This window comes from Linepithema humile, chromosome 2, assembly GCF_040581485.1.
Source record: "Linepithema humile isolate Giens D197 chromosome 2, Lhum_UNIL_v1.0, whole genome shotgun sequence".
In the NCBI taxonomy this organism is placed as follows: Eukaryota; Metazoa; Arthropoda; class Insecta; order Hymenoptera; family Formicidae; genus Linepithema; species Linepithema humile.
Window position 1 is genome coordinate 4,060,968 of NC_090129.1, and position 19,415 is coordinate 4,080,382.

At 31.6% G+C, this 19,415-nt stretch overlaps 2 protein-coding genes across 2 annotated transcripts in view; one reads left to right on the top strand and one right to left on the bottom strand.

Annotated features, from left to right (window-relative positions):
• The window catches only part of LOC105673989 (uncharacterized), a 39,035-nt gene that overhangs the window by 12,474 nt on the left and 7,146 nt on the right, over positions 1-19,415 (bottom strand). The gene's annotated exons all lie outside the window — the stretch shown is intronic.
• LOC105673992 (short neuropeptide F-like) lies at positions 3,078-19,276 on the top strand. Its single transcript, XM_012370016.2, has 4 exons — positions 3,078-3,401; positions 9,567-9,668; positions 13,203-13,402; positions 17,902-19,276. The coding sequence occupies exons 2-4, from the start codon at positions 9,581-9,583 to the stop codon at positions 17,956-17,958; spliced, it is 345 nt and encodes a 114-aa protein (XP_012225439.1). The 5' UTR covers positions 3,078-3,401; positions 9,567-9,580; the 3' UTR covers positions 17,959-19,276.

A 19,415-nucleotide genomic window follows, 5' to 3' on the forward strand; every position in this document is an offset into this window, starting at 1 on the left:
TATCTACGCAGTCTCGTTGAAAATAATGATTAAAGTTAAGATGATAAAGATGGCCAGTATTTTGTCTCTGTCACATTTATCTTTTTAGCGTGGAGTTTTTATATGAGTTGCGGAAAAAGTAACAAATTTAAGAAAATAATGCAAAATACAGTAATACGGTTTTTAAAAATATTAATAAAAATTAGAGGTATATATAATTTATAATTATATAGAATTGCTCTCTAGAGAATTTTCAAAAATGCAAAGAATTTTAACTATACAAAAGCATGACATTGAAGAGATTAAATGAAATACCATTCGCATTGCTTCATTTTATATAATTTATATTGATATATATTTTAATTATTAAACATTGTAGAAAATTTTAATCAATCATTTGTAACAAAAGAGTTTCGTTATTAGTATTGTCGTATCTAAATTTGCAGCATGTTCTTATACGTTACACCATAATTGTCTTAATTAATATTTTTACTAATAAAATTGATAAAAGAAATACAGTCTTAAACCTTTAATTAAATATTGCGTAGGTATATAAAGTAATTGCAATTTTTAATTTATTATTTTTTGAAAACCATTATTTTTACTTTGTAAATTGCATTGAGTTTTTTGCATAGAGGTTTATTAATTATGAGATTTGAAAATTATATAGTAATTATACCGATTTTCTCTCCTTTCTGCGGACTCGGCGCTAAGTCTTCAAAGACGGAATAATGAAAAGAGTTAATCTTGTTTCAAAGGCTAAATGAGGAGTACTTGGTCGCTCATGCAATTTGATAAACGGATAATAATTGTCAAATTCACGCATATTTCTCCATTGTTATTACAGACAGATGCAAATCATTAATAGAACGGTATTCTCTGACAAATCTAAAATTGGTATCTGTTTTAATGGGAAATCTTAATCAAAATGTAATTGCAGAACTATTTGATAGAAACGATTAAAGAGCGATTCAATAGCTATGAATTGAGAAGCGTTAAATTTTATGCATTTTATGCGTTTATGCATTTATATTATCAGATCAAAAACTTCTATAATATTAAATAGATATAACATACGGTATTCAATCTCAATAAAGCAGTATAAAAAACTATGTATATAGTACGGATACGTCAATGATTAGAACGATAGGAAAGCATGGTGCAGTTTCGTGAAATATATTTTTATATTGTTAAAATTGAAAGAGGCTAGAGATTTTCATCTCTCGATGATTTGACAAATAAATTTTCCACGTAAAAGAACGTCTGAAAACACAGTGCAGTTTTTCAATGCAGATTTCCAATTTAGATGTTATTATCGTGAGAGTGAATAAAATGCACACGAAAGAAAGAACAAAGAACAAACTGTGAACTGCACCGAAATAAATAACAATTTTGGCCCAATCGTGTGTTGTATGCGCTCGATCCTGCATGCGATTGTCAAGCGACTAAAAATCATACACAAGTATTAAAAAAACAAGAAGGAAGGGAAAGAGAAACTTACTCCTCATATATATAGAAATATATGCGTTAAAATAACAAACATTTTAACTGATTTAAAGTAATTTTTTTAATAAAAAAGTTGTTAACAAATAAAAATGTAGAAATTTTCTAGAATTAAAAAATTATATTACAAATAAATAGAAATATTTTATTTTTTAAATTAATATCAAGCGTGTAATTCATCAAGAGTGTAATTTTATTTTCATATAATTACACTCAAAAAATTAACTATAAAACAAAGAAAAAATTTGCAAACGTTACATTGTTTCTTTACGCAATAGTATCCAAATGTGTCAGATATGCATTTGTTTCTAAAATATTACGTATACATAGAATAATTTAATAAAAGTATTTAATACAATCATGCTACTTAATTCATCAATAAAATAAATAAATTAATTCAATGCATTTAAAAGCTTGCGTATATAATTGTTCGCAGAAATGTCTTGGTGTCAGTTCGCGATGCAAGCTCACAATGCCTCAAAGACGGGAAAACCTCTTTTATTCCTTAGACAAGGTTGTGTGCAGTGTCGATGCGCTTCGTATTGCAAAGTAAGATTTGTGCGGTGTGAAATTAAAAAAGACATCATATATCACGGACGATCTCGTTAAGATAAAAACCATCGCGTGTTACGGCTATAGCGACTTTCGCAACGCTTGGATCTTTAATGAAGATGGTCCTCTCTTATAAGAATTATACATAATAAACCAACCAGCTGTCAGCTTTCGTATCTCACTTCTCAGTGCGGTAACATATTTTGAAATGGCCGGATTTTACAATAACTGTGACGTCTGTGCGTACTCGCCCACGAGTGAAAAACGCCCCTGTGATTTAATAAAGATTTATGAAAACGGTGTACCTTGTTATTTCAGTTTTAAAAACTGGAAAGTGGTCTTGGTTCTTTTTCTACATGATTTCTAGAAAGTCTAAATGTTGAGTATAATTCTAATTCAAAGATGAAAAAAATAATAAAAGTAGAAAAAAAGGTCACGGAAAACTTAAGTAATAATATAATCGTAGGAAATCGTATTGTATAAGAAATTTAATTATCCTTATTTCTAAAAACAGTTATACTTTTAGTTCAAATTAAATTAAAAAAAAAACTAAATATAATTATGCTCTCTACAAATATCATCCGAAACAAATGTATTAATATACAGAACGTTTTGAAACAACCAAATTCTATCGTAAAAAATATCCGATATATCTCAATTAGAGAACAAAATCATTTATATAGGAACAACAATTAAAAAAAAAAAAAAAAAAAAAAAAAACATATGGGACGTGTATCATGCTTAAAAATATATGAATTTGTTATGTCCCTGTGTACATGTGATCATAAAGAAGGATTAAAAAGGAAACATGACTTATAAAAAATCGATAGTTCTCTTCCGTCGTCACAAATTCCTGTATCTTAGCTAAATCTTTCTACTCTTTCGCGTATATTCATGCATCGCACCATTAACGTTAAATTCAATCAATGGGGTCATTTCGCCGAGTATCGCAACGTCACGTTGCATCATCGACGCCCACGATTTATATCGGAAAAATTTTTTTAATGAAGACAATTCCCTCATAGTAAATTCGCGCGTGTAACCAACGCGAAAAAGTCCTCCGCCACCCATCATCCCGGTACTAAAGTGGTGAAGCTAGAGGGATGAACGGGGGCAGGGCAAGAAGAGGACGCTTGCGCCCCATGACCGCGTGGCCGCTTTCTAGCGGCCACCTGTGCGTCCACCCTCCCTCCTTCTCTCTCTCCGTCTCTCTCTCATCCCCCATCGAAAGCAGTACCTTGCTACCATATATATAAAGGGTCCCTCCGTGTCGCCACACTTCGCATCATTCCCGCCGTAACGTGCGAACCACTCAATCTCCGCTCGTTCTTTGTCACCTGTGACTAACTTTCAAGAATTTCGACGCGGTGAGTTTGACAATTTCTTTCTTATAGACGTATGTTCTCTTTTTTTTATCCTTTCTTGTCTTCTTGCTAGGTTCTTTATTTTTATTAATTTATATGTAAGTATCTATGTTTCGAAACTACATCCTTCCGTAAAGAAAGTGTTTCTCGGCAATTCGGCTTAAAAGTGGCGTAAGAATCTGTTGTAGCCAACTTGTATGTAGCTTTGGCTTATATTTGGCACTTAGTGTGCTGGAGTTAAATTACGTGGATTTAAATTCATCGTGTGGACGCGCGTTGAAATATTTTGTATATTTGTATTAAAAGTAATTGTTGAAGAAAAGTGAAATAGTATTAGAAAACGTGTGTTATTTGAATGATATTTGGCACACGTATTTTTTCATATCATTGCTATAATAAATGACAAATTATCATTTGTCAGTTTTCATAATATTTGTGATATAATATTAATGTTAAATTTTACCGTATAAAAATTGTTTTGTTTTTTATTATAACGCGATTCTCCTTGTTGCATCTGTGATTGTAATAAAGCTTCTTTTCAATTTATAAATTGCAAGAATGTGAACCTGATAAACCGGAATGGGCTGTGAAAATTGATCTTACATTAATTTGTAATGTACATTTTTTCACATAGCTTATTTTTTTCTCGTAGCAATCATAGAAAATGCAATTATTTGCTAGTATTTATAGTCAAATATTGATTAAGCTTCTCATCTTAAATACCTGATATTTACGAATAAGTATCAACATATTTGTTATTTGTAAAACGTGTTGGTTATTATATCACATTTAATTTTATTTAATAGCACATTAAAATTATATTTCTTTATTAAGCAGACTGATAACAACACAAATATTTACGTGTAATCGGAAACAAGTTACTACAAATATTACAAGTACTGCAGTTTCTCATACTCTTATCAATTTCATTTATAATTTGTATTTTCAGTAAAAAATACATTACATATAAAACATACAATTGCATAAATAAAACGTTTCTATCAGTTAGTATTCATTTCATACGCGTTTAAATTCTATTGAAAAAAATTGAAAAGTGATATACCCACATCGATTAAAAAAATTCGACATATTGAATCGTATCATTTTTTTACATGACTGAACGATAATATATATATATATAATCATTGCAAAAGATCAGTGAGCAAATCGAATTTATTTTTCAATGTAGAGCAACGTATTTATTTGGAATAATTATTCAAATAATTTATAGCGTTTCAGATAACTATCGTATTACAAACGAATAAAAATTTAACGAAGTAATGAGATACTAAGACTTTTAGTTTATCAAACTTTGTACTTTTTATTGATTTATTGTGAAAGGTGTATAAACAATGGAAAAATTTAGTTTACTTTTAAAACAATAAATAATATTTATAAATTTTTATAAATCTTAATAATAACAAAAATTAAACTATTATGTCTAAAAATATTTGTAGTTCAATGTATATTAAAAATATTAAAAAATAAAACAGTGAAAATATTTAAAGATCAAGATTTAGTTATTGTGTTTTCTTATTTGTTATATATAAATTTTATTATTAAAGTCTAATCAATAAAAAAAAAAACCAAACAGCATTTAAATGCTGTAATTATTGTACGTGTGTTCAATCAATAGCGATTTAAACAAAAACGCTTTTGTATCCCTATAAAAATTGAATGTGCTGCCTTTACGATTATGATGTACATAATCCATTGAAAATATCGATGGCAAAGTCATTATTATTTTTTATCGTAACGTAATAGGTGATAAATTACTAACATAGGTCAAAGACATAAAACAGAGGACGAAAGAAGATTGATATAATTTTGTAGCTAGATTATATCTACACATTGCTAGCTGGATATTTGCAAACTGTAGAATATAGAAAAAATGTATTAAAATTGTATAATTATTTTCAACAAGTTAACTACGATACACCGTTCCATGTTTAATTTGATGCAAACTATTATTGCTGATTTTTTTCATTTAATATTTAGCATTAAATGTATTCGACAGCTGCAAATTGTGACAATATTTCCAATATTTGTTTTTTTAACGTGCTCCTTTGTGTGTGTGTGTGTGTGTGTGTGTGTGTGTGTGCACCACTATATTTCAACGAAATCTCAAACAAAAACATTTGGTAGCATTTATTCCGATATTGCATAAAAAAACGAACTAAAAATAAAAGTAATTAATTACATATGAAATTTAATACAATAAAAATATTGTGATAATATTCTGTATTTCAAACATTATAAACATTATAAATATTACAATGTTATATAAAATTAAGTGTTGTTTGTAAGAATTTAAGTATTATTTATAAGAAATTAAGTAAATATTTTATAAATATAAAATTATAATATCTAAAACTCTTTTGTTATCAGTTTTATAATTTTTATATTATTTTGTCATTAAATAATGTGCACACACACACACACACACACACACACACACACACACACACACACACACACACACACACACACACAAAATTAGAGTAAAAAATATATGCAAACTTGGATATTTATACAATTTGTTCGTACATGTAACAGTGCTGAAAATTTTTAAATTCTCTTTTCTGAAAATATAACTTTCTGCTTTACGTTCACATTTTAACAAACTTCTCAACTAGAAATACGTATATGAAACACACCCACTACGTGTTAAATACCAGTGGCATTGTGCGACCAAAATTCATCTAACTTAAACGTTACCCCGGCATACGTACATTGTACTGACACATGTACTTATGCAATCAAAGTTATCTGGAGTGAATAGCTTGGAAATTTAAGAGAACAATAAATAATTGTAGGAAGTAAAATCAGCATCGTTCGCAGTATCTGTTGCATAAATGAGAATTTCTCGAGATATTTAAAAAAAAGAAACAGCTTCTAAAATATAACTTCGCAATGTAAGCAGTCACAAAATCAATACACTCACAATGCACATTGCGCAACAAACTGTGCTTCTTATCACTGCTTAATTAAAACTCGTAAATGATTAATTAACGCAGAAGATAATTATCGGGAGATATAGTTACATAAAGGCTTAATGTCGACAAAGTTACGATAATCAATTTATTTCCCATGGTTTTCCTACTTACTTACTAATCTTCACTGATTATACAACAAATTTAGTTTCTCTTAGCGCTAACACGTAAATATATTAAAAGTCAATATAAGCGGTGTATCCGTGAGCAAAGTCAGTCGGTATGCAAAAATACAATTTCGCTCTTCAGATCTTTAGCGAAACTCGTGAATTATTTATGTTCTTTAAAAGCCCGCGGCATATTCCGAGAAAAAAGATGGGCAATTATTATCCCGGAAAGCTCGACAAGGAAATTGCCGTTAATCAAAGTTGAGGAATGCCGGGATATGCCTCTACATTAGTATTATCTATCGGCGTCATAAAACTTTGGAATTTTCTGATTATGGTTTACTCGTTTGCTTTCTCAAAAGATAAAATATTTCATCCGTAAACAGTAATAAGAAAAATACCAGAGGCCATCTAAAGATTTAAATTATTATTTGTTCTTATCATTTTATGCAAACTTGTTTCTTTAACGATTGCATTACTTTAACAAACTTTTAATTAGTTATAGTTATCGAGAAGATTTTTAATAAAAAATTTTAAAAATGGTGAATGAAGTATTTACCATTAAATTTTCGACATCTAATCCAATAAAATAATTTTAATCTTAATCTTGATATTTCTACAAAGAAATAATTACTACAAAGGGATAGTAAAGTGTCTTAAAATTTATTGTAATACGCGGAAAAATTTTATATATCTTACAAAACAATCTGTATGAAATTCATACAGTTGAGAAATCGATGGCAAGGCATATCCGCTTATATTATAAAGCAATTATTCACTGACGTGTATGTTCGATAAGTGTGCGTTCATTGAATGTACGAAACGATTAAACGGATTTACCTCGTTAAATGCGGCGTGAGTAATCAACGAGTTATATGTTGTAATGCGTAGAGTTGGCGCCGAATTGAGATCGACAACTTGGGGTCTGTCATGTACTACAACAGTTAAATATATCGCGACGTAAATAACGATGTAAGCTACATGGATTTTAAATTACAGTCGGACAAGTTTCAAATATATTTGTTCGGGAATAAGAAATACTATTTTGTATTTTATGTGTATTGTGTACGAATCAAATCTTAGAGAATATTAAGTTGCATTTTTAAACTCGTTTTATTTATTTATAACATATAATTCTGATTGCATTTAAAAATTCTCATCTGATTCTACGATATTTTATTTGTTGAATAGATATTCTTCGATATATATAACCCACCATTATTTGTTCAAAAGTGAGAATTCAGGCGTAAGGGATATGATGCGTAAAATGTAAAAAATACATATTATGAAATTTCTGTTATTTTCCTGAATGAATGCTCTCGCCTGAAGAAAAATATTATATTGTTTTCGTATCGCATAATTTATTCATAATATAATTTATATTCTTGGATAAAAAAAAGCTCGCCATCTCAGCTAGATGAGTTGTAATATCGTTCGAATGTTAATATTCTGAGAATTTTTAATGAACTTTTAGCGACAAGGGAATGAAAGTTATATTTGCATTAATTTGCAGTTGACTTCAATTTTCATCTTCGGTAAACAAAACATAATATTTAACATATTCATCGCGTGATTGATGTTAAAGATAAGAATGGCGAAACTTTAACGCGACGTCGCACTTATCACAACAAATGTCACAAGAAAAATCGTTAGAGTTTGAATGAACGTTATTCATTGTGCAAATACGTGGAAAATACGGGAACTCGTATTATCGGCCGTGTATAAATTTTACGGGCGGAGGCGCAGATTACGTAGCAACACAGATGTTATACATAGCGGAAGCTCTCATCCTGTGGTTGCCTCTGCATTAATGGGAGTTGTCTCCGGATTAATACGTTGCGTGTAACATAGATCAGGACGCTTGCACAAATATCCTCACTGTGAGTCACATGATGTGTAATTGTAATTGTAATAAATTAAATGAAATTAATTTCAATATGAGAGTATCATGTTCACGCGACGCTTTCAAGTATGTCGTCCAATTTATTACTGCGCCCGCAAAAAATAAACGCGTATTTGCAGTTAATTCTAAAATATAATTCGCGCACGTATTCGTAGTTTCGTGCTGGCAATCTGCTTCTAAGTAGAATTAATTATAATTCGATGCATTATTCAGAAGATACGGCGTCGATGCTGATGGTTTTCTTTCTACTCTCTGTCACTTTCCTATCTCTTGTAAGTCTCATTACATGATATAAATAAGAAAATAGCTAATGGAGTTGATTAGATATCAGCATTGAAACATAGTTTGTTAATATTTTAATTTCTACAATGTTAATAATGTCAGCTTATGAATTGATAAAATGATAAAATCGTAAGCGCGTTTCGAAATGAGCTGAGATTCTCTGAAAAAAAGACACTTTTAAAACTTCATAGATATACTCGTGTTATGTAAAAAAATCTATTAATAACAATTTTGACTAATGATAAAAATTATAAAATTATTTTAGTAGCTTTCATTGTTAATAAACTGCTGTAAACGTGCTAAAGTAAATAAAATATAAATAATTCCAGTTCAAAATTATTAACAACGTTGATTTGTGTACATTAGTAACTCGGAAATAAAAATAAACAAATTACATTTAGGTAGCTCTTTACGACAGACAGGAGGATGATTTTGTATGATAAAATTATTATAATAGCACTCGGAGGGTTGCGTTTTCCGCATGCGATGTATCTCGCACCGGCATGTTATTTAACGGTGAAGCCCGCACTCGACGATTGTTACTGTGTAGTAGCGGTCTCGAATTTATCTTCACATTCGTCAAACGTTAAAATGTCGCGTGGAGAAATTATGCCAGCGACAGATGTTGCATAATTCCAATGGAACCGAAGCTTCTGCAAAACGCAAACTACATAGCGAAATAAAACCACTATCGTTTATCGCGTTGCATCGCTCATTGTTCGAATTGTGAAATATCTGACAATCTTTTATTCCCCGTATTGTAAAATACTGTGCTACATCGATTAGATAAGGTGTGCGATGCGTATGCGCATTTTCGCAACGTATTGGTGTGTCTGCGAAGCTGGCCACAAGAAATAAAATAGGATCGTTTGCTTGATTGCAGGGGATACGAGCACTATGTACGTTAAACGCTACACTGCTTTCGTTCTTTTTGCCGTGATAGTTGGCCTTGTTGGAGCTATTGAAAATTACATGGATTATGGAGGTATGTTATAATTACTTATAATTACTTATAAATAATTTACTATTCATTTAAAATACTATCACAATATTTATTTCGATAGCAAAATAAACTTGCTAATTTATCAATAAATTCAATATATGTTTTTGAATAAAAATTTTCGCATTTCTTACGGCTTCATGAATGGCAAATAGAATTATTGAACCATTACGGAAAATATGAGAAATTCTCGGAGATTAACGCCAATTGCGACAAACTCGTATCTTTTGATCGCTACACGGTCTTTTTTTATTTTTTATTTTTTTTCCGATTAACAAGATCCTATTAATTCGAATCGTATGATCAATTCTTATTGCTCTTATAATTAATTCTAAAATAGACAAAAAACCTCGAATTATTACTTGTAAAAAATCCTCTTGCTTACACATTAATTAATATAATATTATTATTATATACATAAATGTACCAATTTATATTTATATTTCCTTGTTAGTGCTTTGTAAGCAGATTATGCTATTTTCGAAGCAAACTTCTTATAGCTACTAATTCGAAATTCATTATTCTAACAAACTTGCGAGATTGCTTAATTCTTCTAAATTGAATATTCTCTTGTATTTATTTAATATACTTTCATACTCTGCGTTTTTCTGAGTTATTCCCTTGTCACATTGTAAATCTCATTAAAGTTTCACTCTCATTTGGCATGATAACGCATTTGTATTCCATTACGGGTTACGCTGAATATCAACGCGAGACCGTCACCAACGTATTTCCCATCATAATAATTAATAAATGCAGCTTATTAAGATTGGCGTCTAGAGCACAGCAAAAAAATGTATATTATTCAATCTTTCATTGCGTAACATTTGTTGATGTGACGATTACATCTTGTTATATTATATTTATGTGAAATTTGCTTTTATCTTCATGTGCACGTATAAAATAATTTATTAATCCGTAGAAATAATTTTTTTTGTATTACAATATCAACTGCATACAGCATATTAATTCGTAACCAGTTTTCATAACAGATTTTTCCTATTATCCATATAAAGCAAAATTTTTCAAGCCAAATATTAAAATATTAATGGTTTTATAAGCAAATAAAAATAAAAACATTTATATGCAAAATATACTTCAAACAAATGAAAAACTCTATATTTTAAATAAAAAAATATACATAAAAGATCGGGTTTGTTAAAATTTGTCTTAAAATGTTTGTATTAAATTAGACGTATCTTCTGGACGCAGATTAGATTACGTCGAACGCGATTGGCGGTCAAAAATTAAATAGCACTGACACTGCGAGATACATAGATTTGTGACGCACGCTATTCGATCGGGCCGTATCGATCGTTGCGCGTGTCACTTTAATGATTGCTCTAACCGCGCATGTGATTAGTCAAATCTCTCTATTCAGTAATCGCACATAAGAGGATCGTGTTCTATTACGCGATTTCTCTGAACATGCCGAAATAATCTCGTTATAACATAGCTATTTCAGGTGAGTTACTCATTAGCTTTTTGTTATAAGCGTCTCATCAATATGTGGCCACTCATACACTGAGAGAAAAGAACAATTGCAATAACCATAATCTATAGTGTTTTTTGGCGCCAATATTTTTATAGGCATTCTAACTATATAGTTGATTGTATGATTGACAATACCATACGTATAAGATTATTATTGCTAACATTATAGTAACAATTTCTATAAAAATGAATATTCCGATTATAATTATAGTCCCAAATATCATATACTTTTCTCTCAATAAATCCCGATAATTTTCTTGCAAATTGTAAAAATGCTCAACAACAAGCAGCATAAATTATGGAGGGAAAGAAAATACAAGTTGTCTTGTCGAAGAAGATATTTTGTTTTAATGTATTATTAAATGTGTTAGAAATTGTATAGTATTATAAAAGAGAGAGAGAGAGAGAGAGAGAGAGAGAGAGAGAGAGAGAGACAGAGAGAGAGCAAGCAGGCAACTTAGCTTCACGAAGATAATAAAATTTCACGTAATGCAATCCGCATTATTATACGAAAAATAATATAGTAATTATGACAGTTAACAGGTATATTAAAAAACTCCTTCTTTAAAGCCTTTCTTTTTCTAGAACCATTAATTCACATTCAGCGTGAGGATTAAAGCAACGCAGTTGCTTTGTTGTTTTTTCGATGTTTTATAATTTGTTTTGCAAGAAGCCGGATTTATCTGATGGTTTGTGCACGAGTTGCGGTTTTCGATAAAAAAGCGCATCGCCCATACGTTTTACATCACTGCGTGTCCTCGAATTTTACCACGCAAGTTTTTGCCACAGAGTTGAGAGGTGCCTATCCAATCGGAAAATGGTTCCCTGTTTGCCTTTGTGGGATATCGAAACGAGCGGGAAAATTCTATCATCTGTGTTCCCGCAAGGTCGATATGCAGTCTGTTATAACGAAAAAAAGTCATCTCTCTTATTTGCGGTGCCTGAGAATACTCCGAAAAATATGCCGCGATATTTATTTTGAGTTTTTCCCGCTTTTTTAGGATTCTCAAACATGGATGTATTTTCAGTGATATAGGAACATGTCATTTCAAAATGCCCAATGTTTTGATCCTGGTTTACGAATATATTACAAATTATAACTGAATTTATTAATGCACACAATATAAATTAGAAAAATAGCTCGGAAGCTTTTTAAAATGTTCGAAAAATATTTATCTATAATTAACAAAAAATGTTTATAAAAATCGCGCACCCTTGCTCGTAAGAAATAAAATTAATACCGATAGCATCAACTCTGAATCCACATACGTGTAACTATGTGTATCACTGTACATCTGTATGATAAATGACACGTCAGATAACGTTATCACCGCCGATGAAAAATTTTTTTATAGAACGATCTATGCGGACGAATAAAAGTGAATAATCGTTATAACGCGCATTATATATATACGATAGTAACCGTATAAATGCCCACCAATTCGTATGACCCTATGCGCTCATACGAAGAACGCTACTTATCGTAAAGCAGTTTAATGCCGCATAAAACGAGCGTCCTTGTAAAGCGTCATACTTTCTCTCCATTTTTCGTGTAACAGTAGCCGCATGTATATCCATACTGATTTACATTTTTCCTTTTTTTTTTTTTTTTTTTTTTGCAAGAAAACTCGTGCATCTGTCATAAAATTGCGTAGTAGCGATTCTAGATATTGAGTTCCAGATATTGAGCTTTATCAATGATCAGTATCATTCTTCTTAACAAGAGAATGCTTATGCGAAGATTCATTTGCAATAAAGCTTCCTGGCATCAGCAGTGACTGGAATACAGCAACGTGTAATATTCGATACATCAATCATACGTCAGTATGAACGTTATTAAAACATTCAATTCAACTCCGTCTTACGGTGGAATTTGCCTACGCCATTATTGATTACACCGATCAATATCATAAATAATACATAATGAGAAAAGACGTGTCATTCATCAACATTGCCTTATTTCCTGTTTCGCAATATCGGTGATTACTTCCGCGTATCACACCTGTTTGCGAATATACATTACAGAAGAAATGGCGGAGAAAACGTCTGCGGACAACATTCACGAGTTGGTCAGGCAACTTCTCATGCAACGCAATGCATTGGACAACGCTGGCCTCGGCAATGTTCTGCCGCGGAACATAGCACTGGAACACCTAATGATTCGGAAGTCGCAGAGATCGCCGTCGCTACGTCTTCGATTTGGCCGTTCCGGACCACATGTTTCCGTAAGTTCTTATCATTACGAATCACTAGTGTAAATATAATCCACGTAAACATCTTTTTGCATTTTAATTTTTAAAGGAAATGTACGATCTCTCACAAATATTGAAAATATATCTTAGATTGAATTATTTTCAATTCATTTTTTCACATTATATTTTTCAAATTAAAGTGACGCAAATGTTCGCTTTTGTCTCTAATATGTTTTATGATATACGGGCGCGGAGCCTGGATGTTACTAAAACACTGCGCCTTTTCTATTATGCAAACAACAAGTCCACACCATTTAGGTCTTAACAGTAAAGTAAGCTTAGTAAGCTATAAGATGTCTCTATTATATATTATTCAGGTTGGCGATGTTAAATCCTTAAAATATATACATACATGATATTTATGTAAGCTTTCTATTATTATTATTATAATTTCTTGTTTTATAAATAATTTTAGAACACTGGCATTAAAGAAAACATTTTTAAGTTTAAATTGTTTTGTCACTTCTTTTATACATATGTTTAATACCTTCTTTATATTTTTTATCATAATATAATTTAACGTTTTGATAAAAATATTAATTCATAAGATTATTGTATCAGGCCCCGTAAAAAGTTCTGTCGTTTTTTTTTCAAAGCGTCTGTTTACTCGCTGTAATTCCTACACATTTGTTTCGATGGAATCATGATCTTTTGTATTTAAAACAAATTTGTTTTACAAAATAAGATATTCAAAACTGATCCAGTTGCTATTATGTATTCGTTAACGCAGTATTAAAATGGTAGACCGCGAAACGAGAATTCTCTCATTGTCAGTATTATATTATGAGTTTAAGCTCGGACTTAAAAGGACAAAAGCGGCTCGTAAAATATGACAAGTGTTTGGAGAAGACGTCATTTTCGATTGGAAAGTACAAGTTTGGTTCGGCAAATTTCGCTCGGAAGATGAATCCCTTTTAGACGATCCTAGATCGGGAAAGCTGGGAGTAATCGATAAACTTCAAGAGTTAATCGAGTCCGATTCATGCCAAACCTGTTTAGAATTGACGTCTAAATTCAATATATCAGAACCTACCGCCAGGAACCATCTTCATGATATAGGAATTACAGCGAGGTAAAACAAGACGAGAGGACTTTTTGCGAGGCTTCATATTTTGATGGTTTGAATTTATAAGCTAATTATACGGATTCGTGCAATACATTACGTTGAATAATTTGCAATATGCCATTTTTTTCTCATTTGTTTTTCAATTTGAAAATTATCTTTTATGCATTTAAGCACTTAAAATTTATTTAAACATTTAAAAACAGAAATAACGGCAAAATTTTACCGCAAGATAACCTAATTATAAAAAAAAATAAAGCTAATTGAGCTAATAAGCGAAAAAGAATTGAAGAAATTTTTATAATTTCGATATACACATTCAAATTGATTTCAATAAAATTCTCTTTGAAATGGATACGCTTGTTTCGCATGGATTATGGAATTACTTTTGTTTTCGTAGCATTCGTGGTTTAATTTGTAATGGTTTTCGAGTCCCCTTTGCGTTCTAATCTTAATGTAACGCGTATTTCCTGAGAGATTAATTTTCTCGTAATTAGTGAGAGTGACGCAGTTCTCGCGAACTAAAGTGTTACCGCGATGTGCATGCTGGTTGTCTCACAGGACATGACAGGAGATAACGTAGTAATTAGAAAAATAAGGAAATTGAAACTGTTCCCCTAAAGAATATTTGGCGTGTTAAAATGTTAATGAGGAGACGTGACAGAATCACAAGTTTTAATTGCTTGGGTAGAAAATGTTGGACGTGTTTATATAAAACACGTGTAACATTATTTCATTAAAAATAAAAGGTGTTCCAGACTTTTTGCATTTTCTTCTATTTATAAGTTTTTTGAAAGTCAGTTTTCAATTATCCATTTTAATTCGACATTACTTTATCAATAATGTTTGATCGTCCTATTATGCTATCATTCTCATATTCGGAGAAATACTGTTCTTTTTGTACAGTTTAGACATTTCAAAATTAGTTCACAAAAACTTGGTTTTCTGCACTTGTTAATTGCCACTTGCGCACATACTGCTCATATGACAGAATGTCCTAGATTCGCCGAACATGTTCAAAAAAACTGTTAAACGCATGAAAGAAATTGCGGGAAAACTCGCCCGTTCTGAGGAACTTTTTTATATATTAATTCTTCTAATCTAATATCTCTGTTAATAACATACGAGTGCAAATATTCAACGAACAAAATTTGCTTCGTTTCAGTGCATGCGCTTTAATATGGGAGATGAGTAAACTGCATTTTACAGTTATGCCATTTCGGTTGTAGTGGAGGATGCTTTTGCCCGCTTCTATCACTACCTAAAGAGAGGAATGCAATTTTATCGCGTATCAAGTCTCTACGAGAAATGTTTTAATAAATCAATTTTGCCCTTCTTTCTTTTCAGCTTCAAATTTTACTTTATTACGCTCCGGAATTACGTGCAGGCGTATGAAACATTACGCGAAGCGTATGAAGATACATATCTCCGTGTTCATAATTCGCAGTATGTTCGCTCGAAAGTCTGCCGCTGTACCGGGGAAAGAGTAGATACGGAATTTTCATCTTCAAAAGCCTGGCGGAATAACATTATGTTGTCTTGTGCTCGACGAAGCGTGCGACCTTTTTCTAACAAAGGTGTATTGTCTTGTCCACACGTCGGAGAACGTGTAGACAAGTTTTTTCCCGTGATCGATATGGATATGCCAAAAAAAACATTAATCGTACGGCGAGAATGTCAAGGAACCGACGATATTTTCCTTTTTTTTTTTGTAGTAAAGATGATGTTCAAAGGTTAATGTTGATCTCATGTTCAGTATTGTCGCGATAGAATAATGTGTACTCATCTTGAACATTTATTCCGGTCTATAGAGTATATAAAACGCTATTAATTCTAAGAGAAAACACCTAATCATCTAATCATATTAAAACTTTTTTGAAGACTCTGAGAGTTATCTGCTCTGTACTTAAGAAAGAAATATATTTTATTCCTTATGTATGTGTAAAAGATGATGAATAATTATGAGAAAAATATGAGTCACTCAAGTGTTTCGAAAAATTACAAATGACCATCATAATTTAATAAAACGAGTGTATCTTCCAACGATATGAACAAGCGAAAGAGACTTCTAGACCACTAATCTTCCCGACAGAGTTCACGCGTTTGAGTGTCACGAGAGAAAAACTTTTTTCCACTGAATTTAACACATTCTATTTCGCAAAAGTTTTCCCTGTCACGCATGGAACATGATATTGCAAACTTGTGCGGGAGATATTGTCGACAATCATAGTTGAGATGAAGAAGTATAAATTTTTGAGAGTGACGTAATGCATTACTGAAATTCTTATCTACCTTAGCAAAGGTTCATTAACCGAAATTCGATCTGTCGATTTGATTCGACACGTGAACGTTATTCATAATACACAACGCGAAGAAAAGTACTTCTTTCTTAATATCATGTGCATTTATATAAAATGACGTAGCTAATAACGATAATAACGACGATAAAATAATATTTTTGGAATAATGTGCGATAAAACGCTCAAATTAAATGACGCATTCAGGGTAATAATGTAATTTGCATAAATTACTAAACAAGATACAATTATGTAAATTATAATAACGAAGAAAGATACTTCTCTAATGAAAATTGGTCTTTATCGTTCCTTCTATCATTTAATCATGTTGCACATGCCTTTTCCTGAAAAGACTGTATTAAGTGTCATTTGTATCAAGAAGATCTTTTCTTCGTCGACCGCTAATCTTCTCTAAATTATACTTGATTGATGTTTTCATCTTTTATTGATCGCGATTACACGAGTCGCGACTACACTTGTCTTTTGATAATTTTCTATAAACTTGTTAGAGCCAGACAACATATTTTGTAGAACTTGTGAATAGAGTATTTAATTATTAACATGTATTTTTTTTCATTAAATAACGCACGATGCATTTGTTCAATGTAGGTTATTATTGTTTGGTTTTATACGTGGGGAAGAGAAAGAGAGTAGTTTTAGTTACGAGAGTGCTTTAATTGTCTAAATATTTACGCTACAATTAACTTTTTGGTGATTAAAACTTCGAAGTAAAACATTTCAGTTGACTTGTAATAATTATTGTGATTCCGGAAGGTCAGTCATAGCGTAAATATTAATGTGTGACAAATATGCCGCACCGTTGAAACTGTATCACTTAACTAATATCAATTTTAATTATTACGTATCGATATAATATTTCAATTTGTACTTTATTCCCCGTCTTTTACTTCAACATTTTATTCTACATCGATATATGAAAATGACAGTCCGTTTCTCGTCGCACAAAGGTAGTCTTTGCACAAGCTGAATATTCCTTTTGGTTTCCATTTATTCACTATTAAACTGGGATGGCAAGTGAATCACGGCGGCGCGCAATTAACTAGATTTTCACGAGCAATTAAGTAATTAGCATTCCTCGCGGTGTGTTTCAGGCGGGAGCCCTGCTGAGACCCGTGGGCGCAGCGGCGGGATACGACGACGACAATTAATCGGCGGAGCTGATCCAGGAGCACTTTCCAATTCGTTCTTGATGAAAACGCGACTACCCTCTCTTGTATAAATTATGTATAGCTCGTCTTGTGCTCTGTTCTGCGCGTCCATTCGCAGGTCGGGCTTTCTGAAGCTCTCGCGTTTTATTCTTCAAAAAGTGAAAAGGGAAAAAGAATTTGCGCGTCACAATCGTATAATCTGACGATTAATTAAATATATAAAGAAATAGTGTATAATTTATTATTCGCAGTTGCGTGATTTATACGTACGTATTATTTAAAGTGATGCATATTTTTAACGCGACAGTCATTTCGCATATATTCAATAGTGATTAATTGCATACGCGTAATTCTTTTACTTTGTACGGAGTTTTATGGAATCCGTGATGTATGCAATTCATCTTAGAGATCACGTTCTATAAAATTGTTTTTACTTTGCACAATTGCGCCAATTGTCGTCATGATTTTATATCACTGCTTTCGTTAATTAGTGACAGCGCTATAAAAGGACACTTGGCCTAAAGTCCTTCATTCGATGTAGAATAACAATCTAAACGCTTCGATCGTTACGAACGCAATTGTTCGTCCCTTAATTACGCGCATTGGCACAGAGATGTAGAAATACTTTGCGTTTCGTGCAATAACACACAAGACGTCTCAGACTCTCCGGGAAATCTGTCAACGACAAACAGATTGAATGACAAAAGTGATAAATTTGTTGATTTTTCTTCGGGATAAACTGATACGTAACTTTTTAATCGTTAAACTTATCCTGGTTAAGTTTACTTAAATTTGTGTTTGTGAACTAATTGGTGTATAATTTATTGCCAATCTATACGGGCACTTAAAGTTTAATTTCACAAGACCTTTCATTAATTAATTTCGTAATTAAACTTTTTACTAAATACTCTTTAAAGAAAGTTGAGGAATTTGTTATAGTATTCGATCCGAAGAAGAGAGATGAAGGGACAGATTATTCTGGAACATTAATTTTCAACAGCTGGCCTGTTGGTCTATCAATCGATTAATAGGCGTAGTCTTTCGATAAATGTGCCAAATAATATGATTGTTGTATTATGTATTAATAAAGTCCTGCATTCTCCATAATACATATATACAGAGCAGACTAAAACTGCTGTGACAATTTAAAAATTTCACGCGTATAATGGGGAAATCGACTGCAAAATCTGCATAGATCGAAATTAATAATTGAATTATATCTGTGTAAAATATGGACTAGTTATTCGCCACAAAGAGGGTCGCGTCCTAAATATGTGAATATGTCAATTTGCAAAATTAAAAATAAATTATTATGTAACACTGTGTCACATTTATTCCTCTGCAGCAAATGTGTTCTACAAGATTCTTCATCCCCCATAAATCTCGCGACAAAGTACTTTCTATTCTACTTCGCGCCTACAATTGTGTTATAAGATAATAGCAATTTTGACGCGGAT

Excerpts from the sequence above, each read along its gene's own strand:
- LOC105673992 (XM_012370016.2), top strand. The coding sequence starts at position 9,581 with ATGTACGTTAAACGCTACACTGCTTTCGTTCTTTTTGCCGTGATAGTT. Across the intron at positions 9,669-13,202 it reads AAATTACATGGATTATGGAG|AAGAAATGGCGGAGAAAACG; the intron begins GTATGTTATAAT and ends TATACATTACAG. Across the intron at positions 13,403-17,901 it reads GTTCCGGACCACATGTTTCC|GCGGGAGCCCTGCTGAGACC; the intron begins GTAAGTTCTTAT and ends GGTGTGTTTCAG.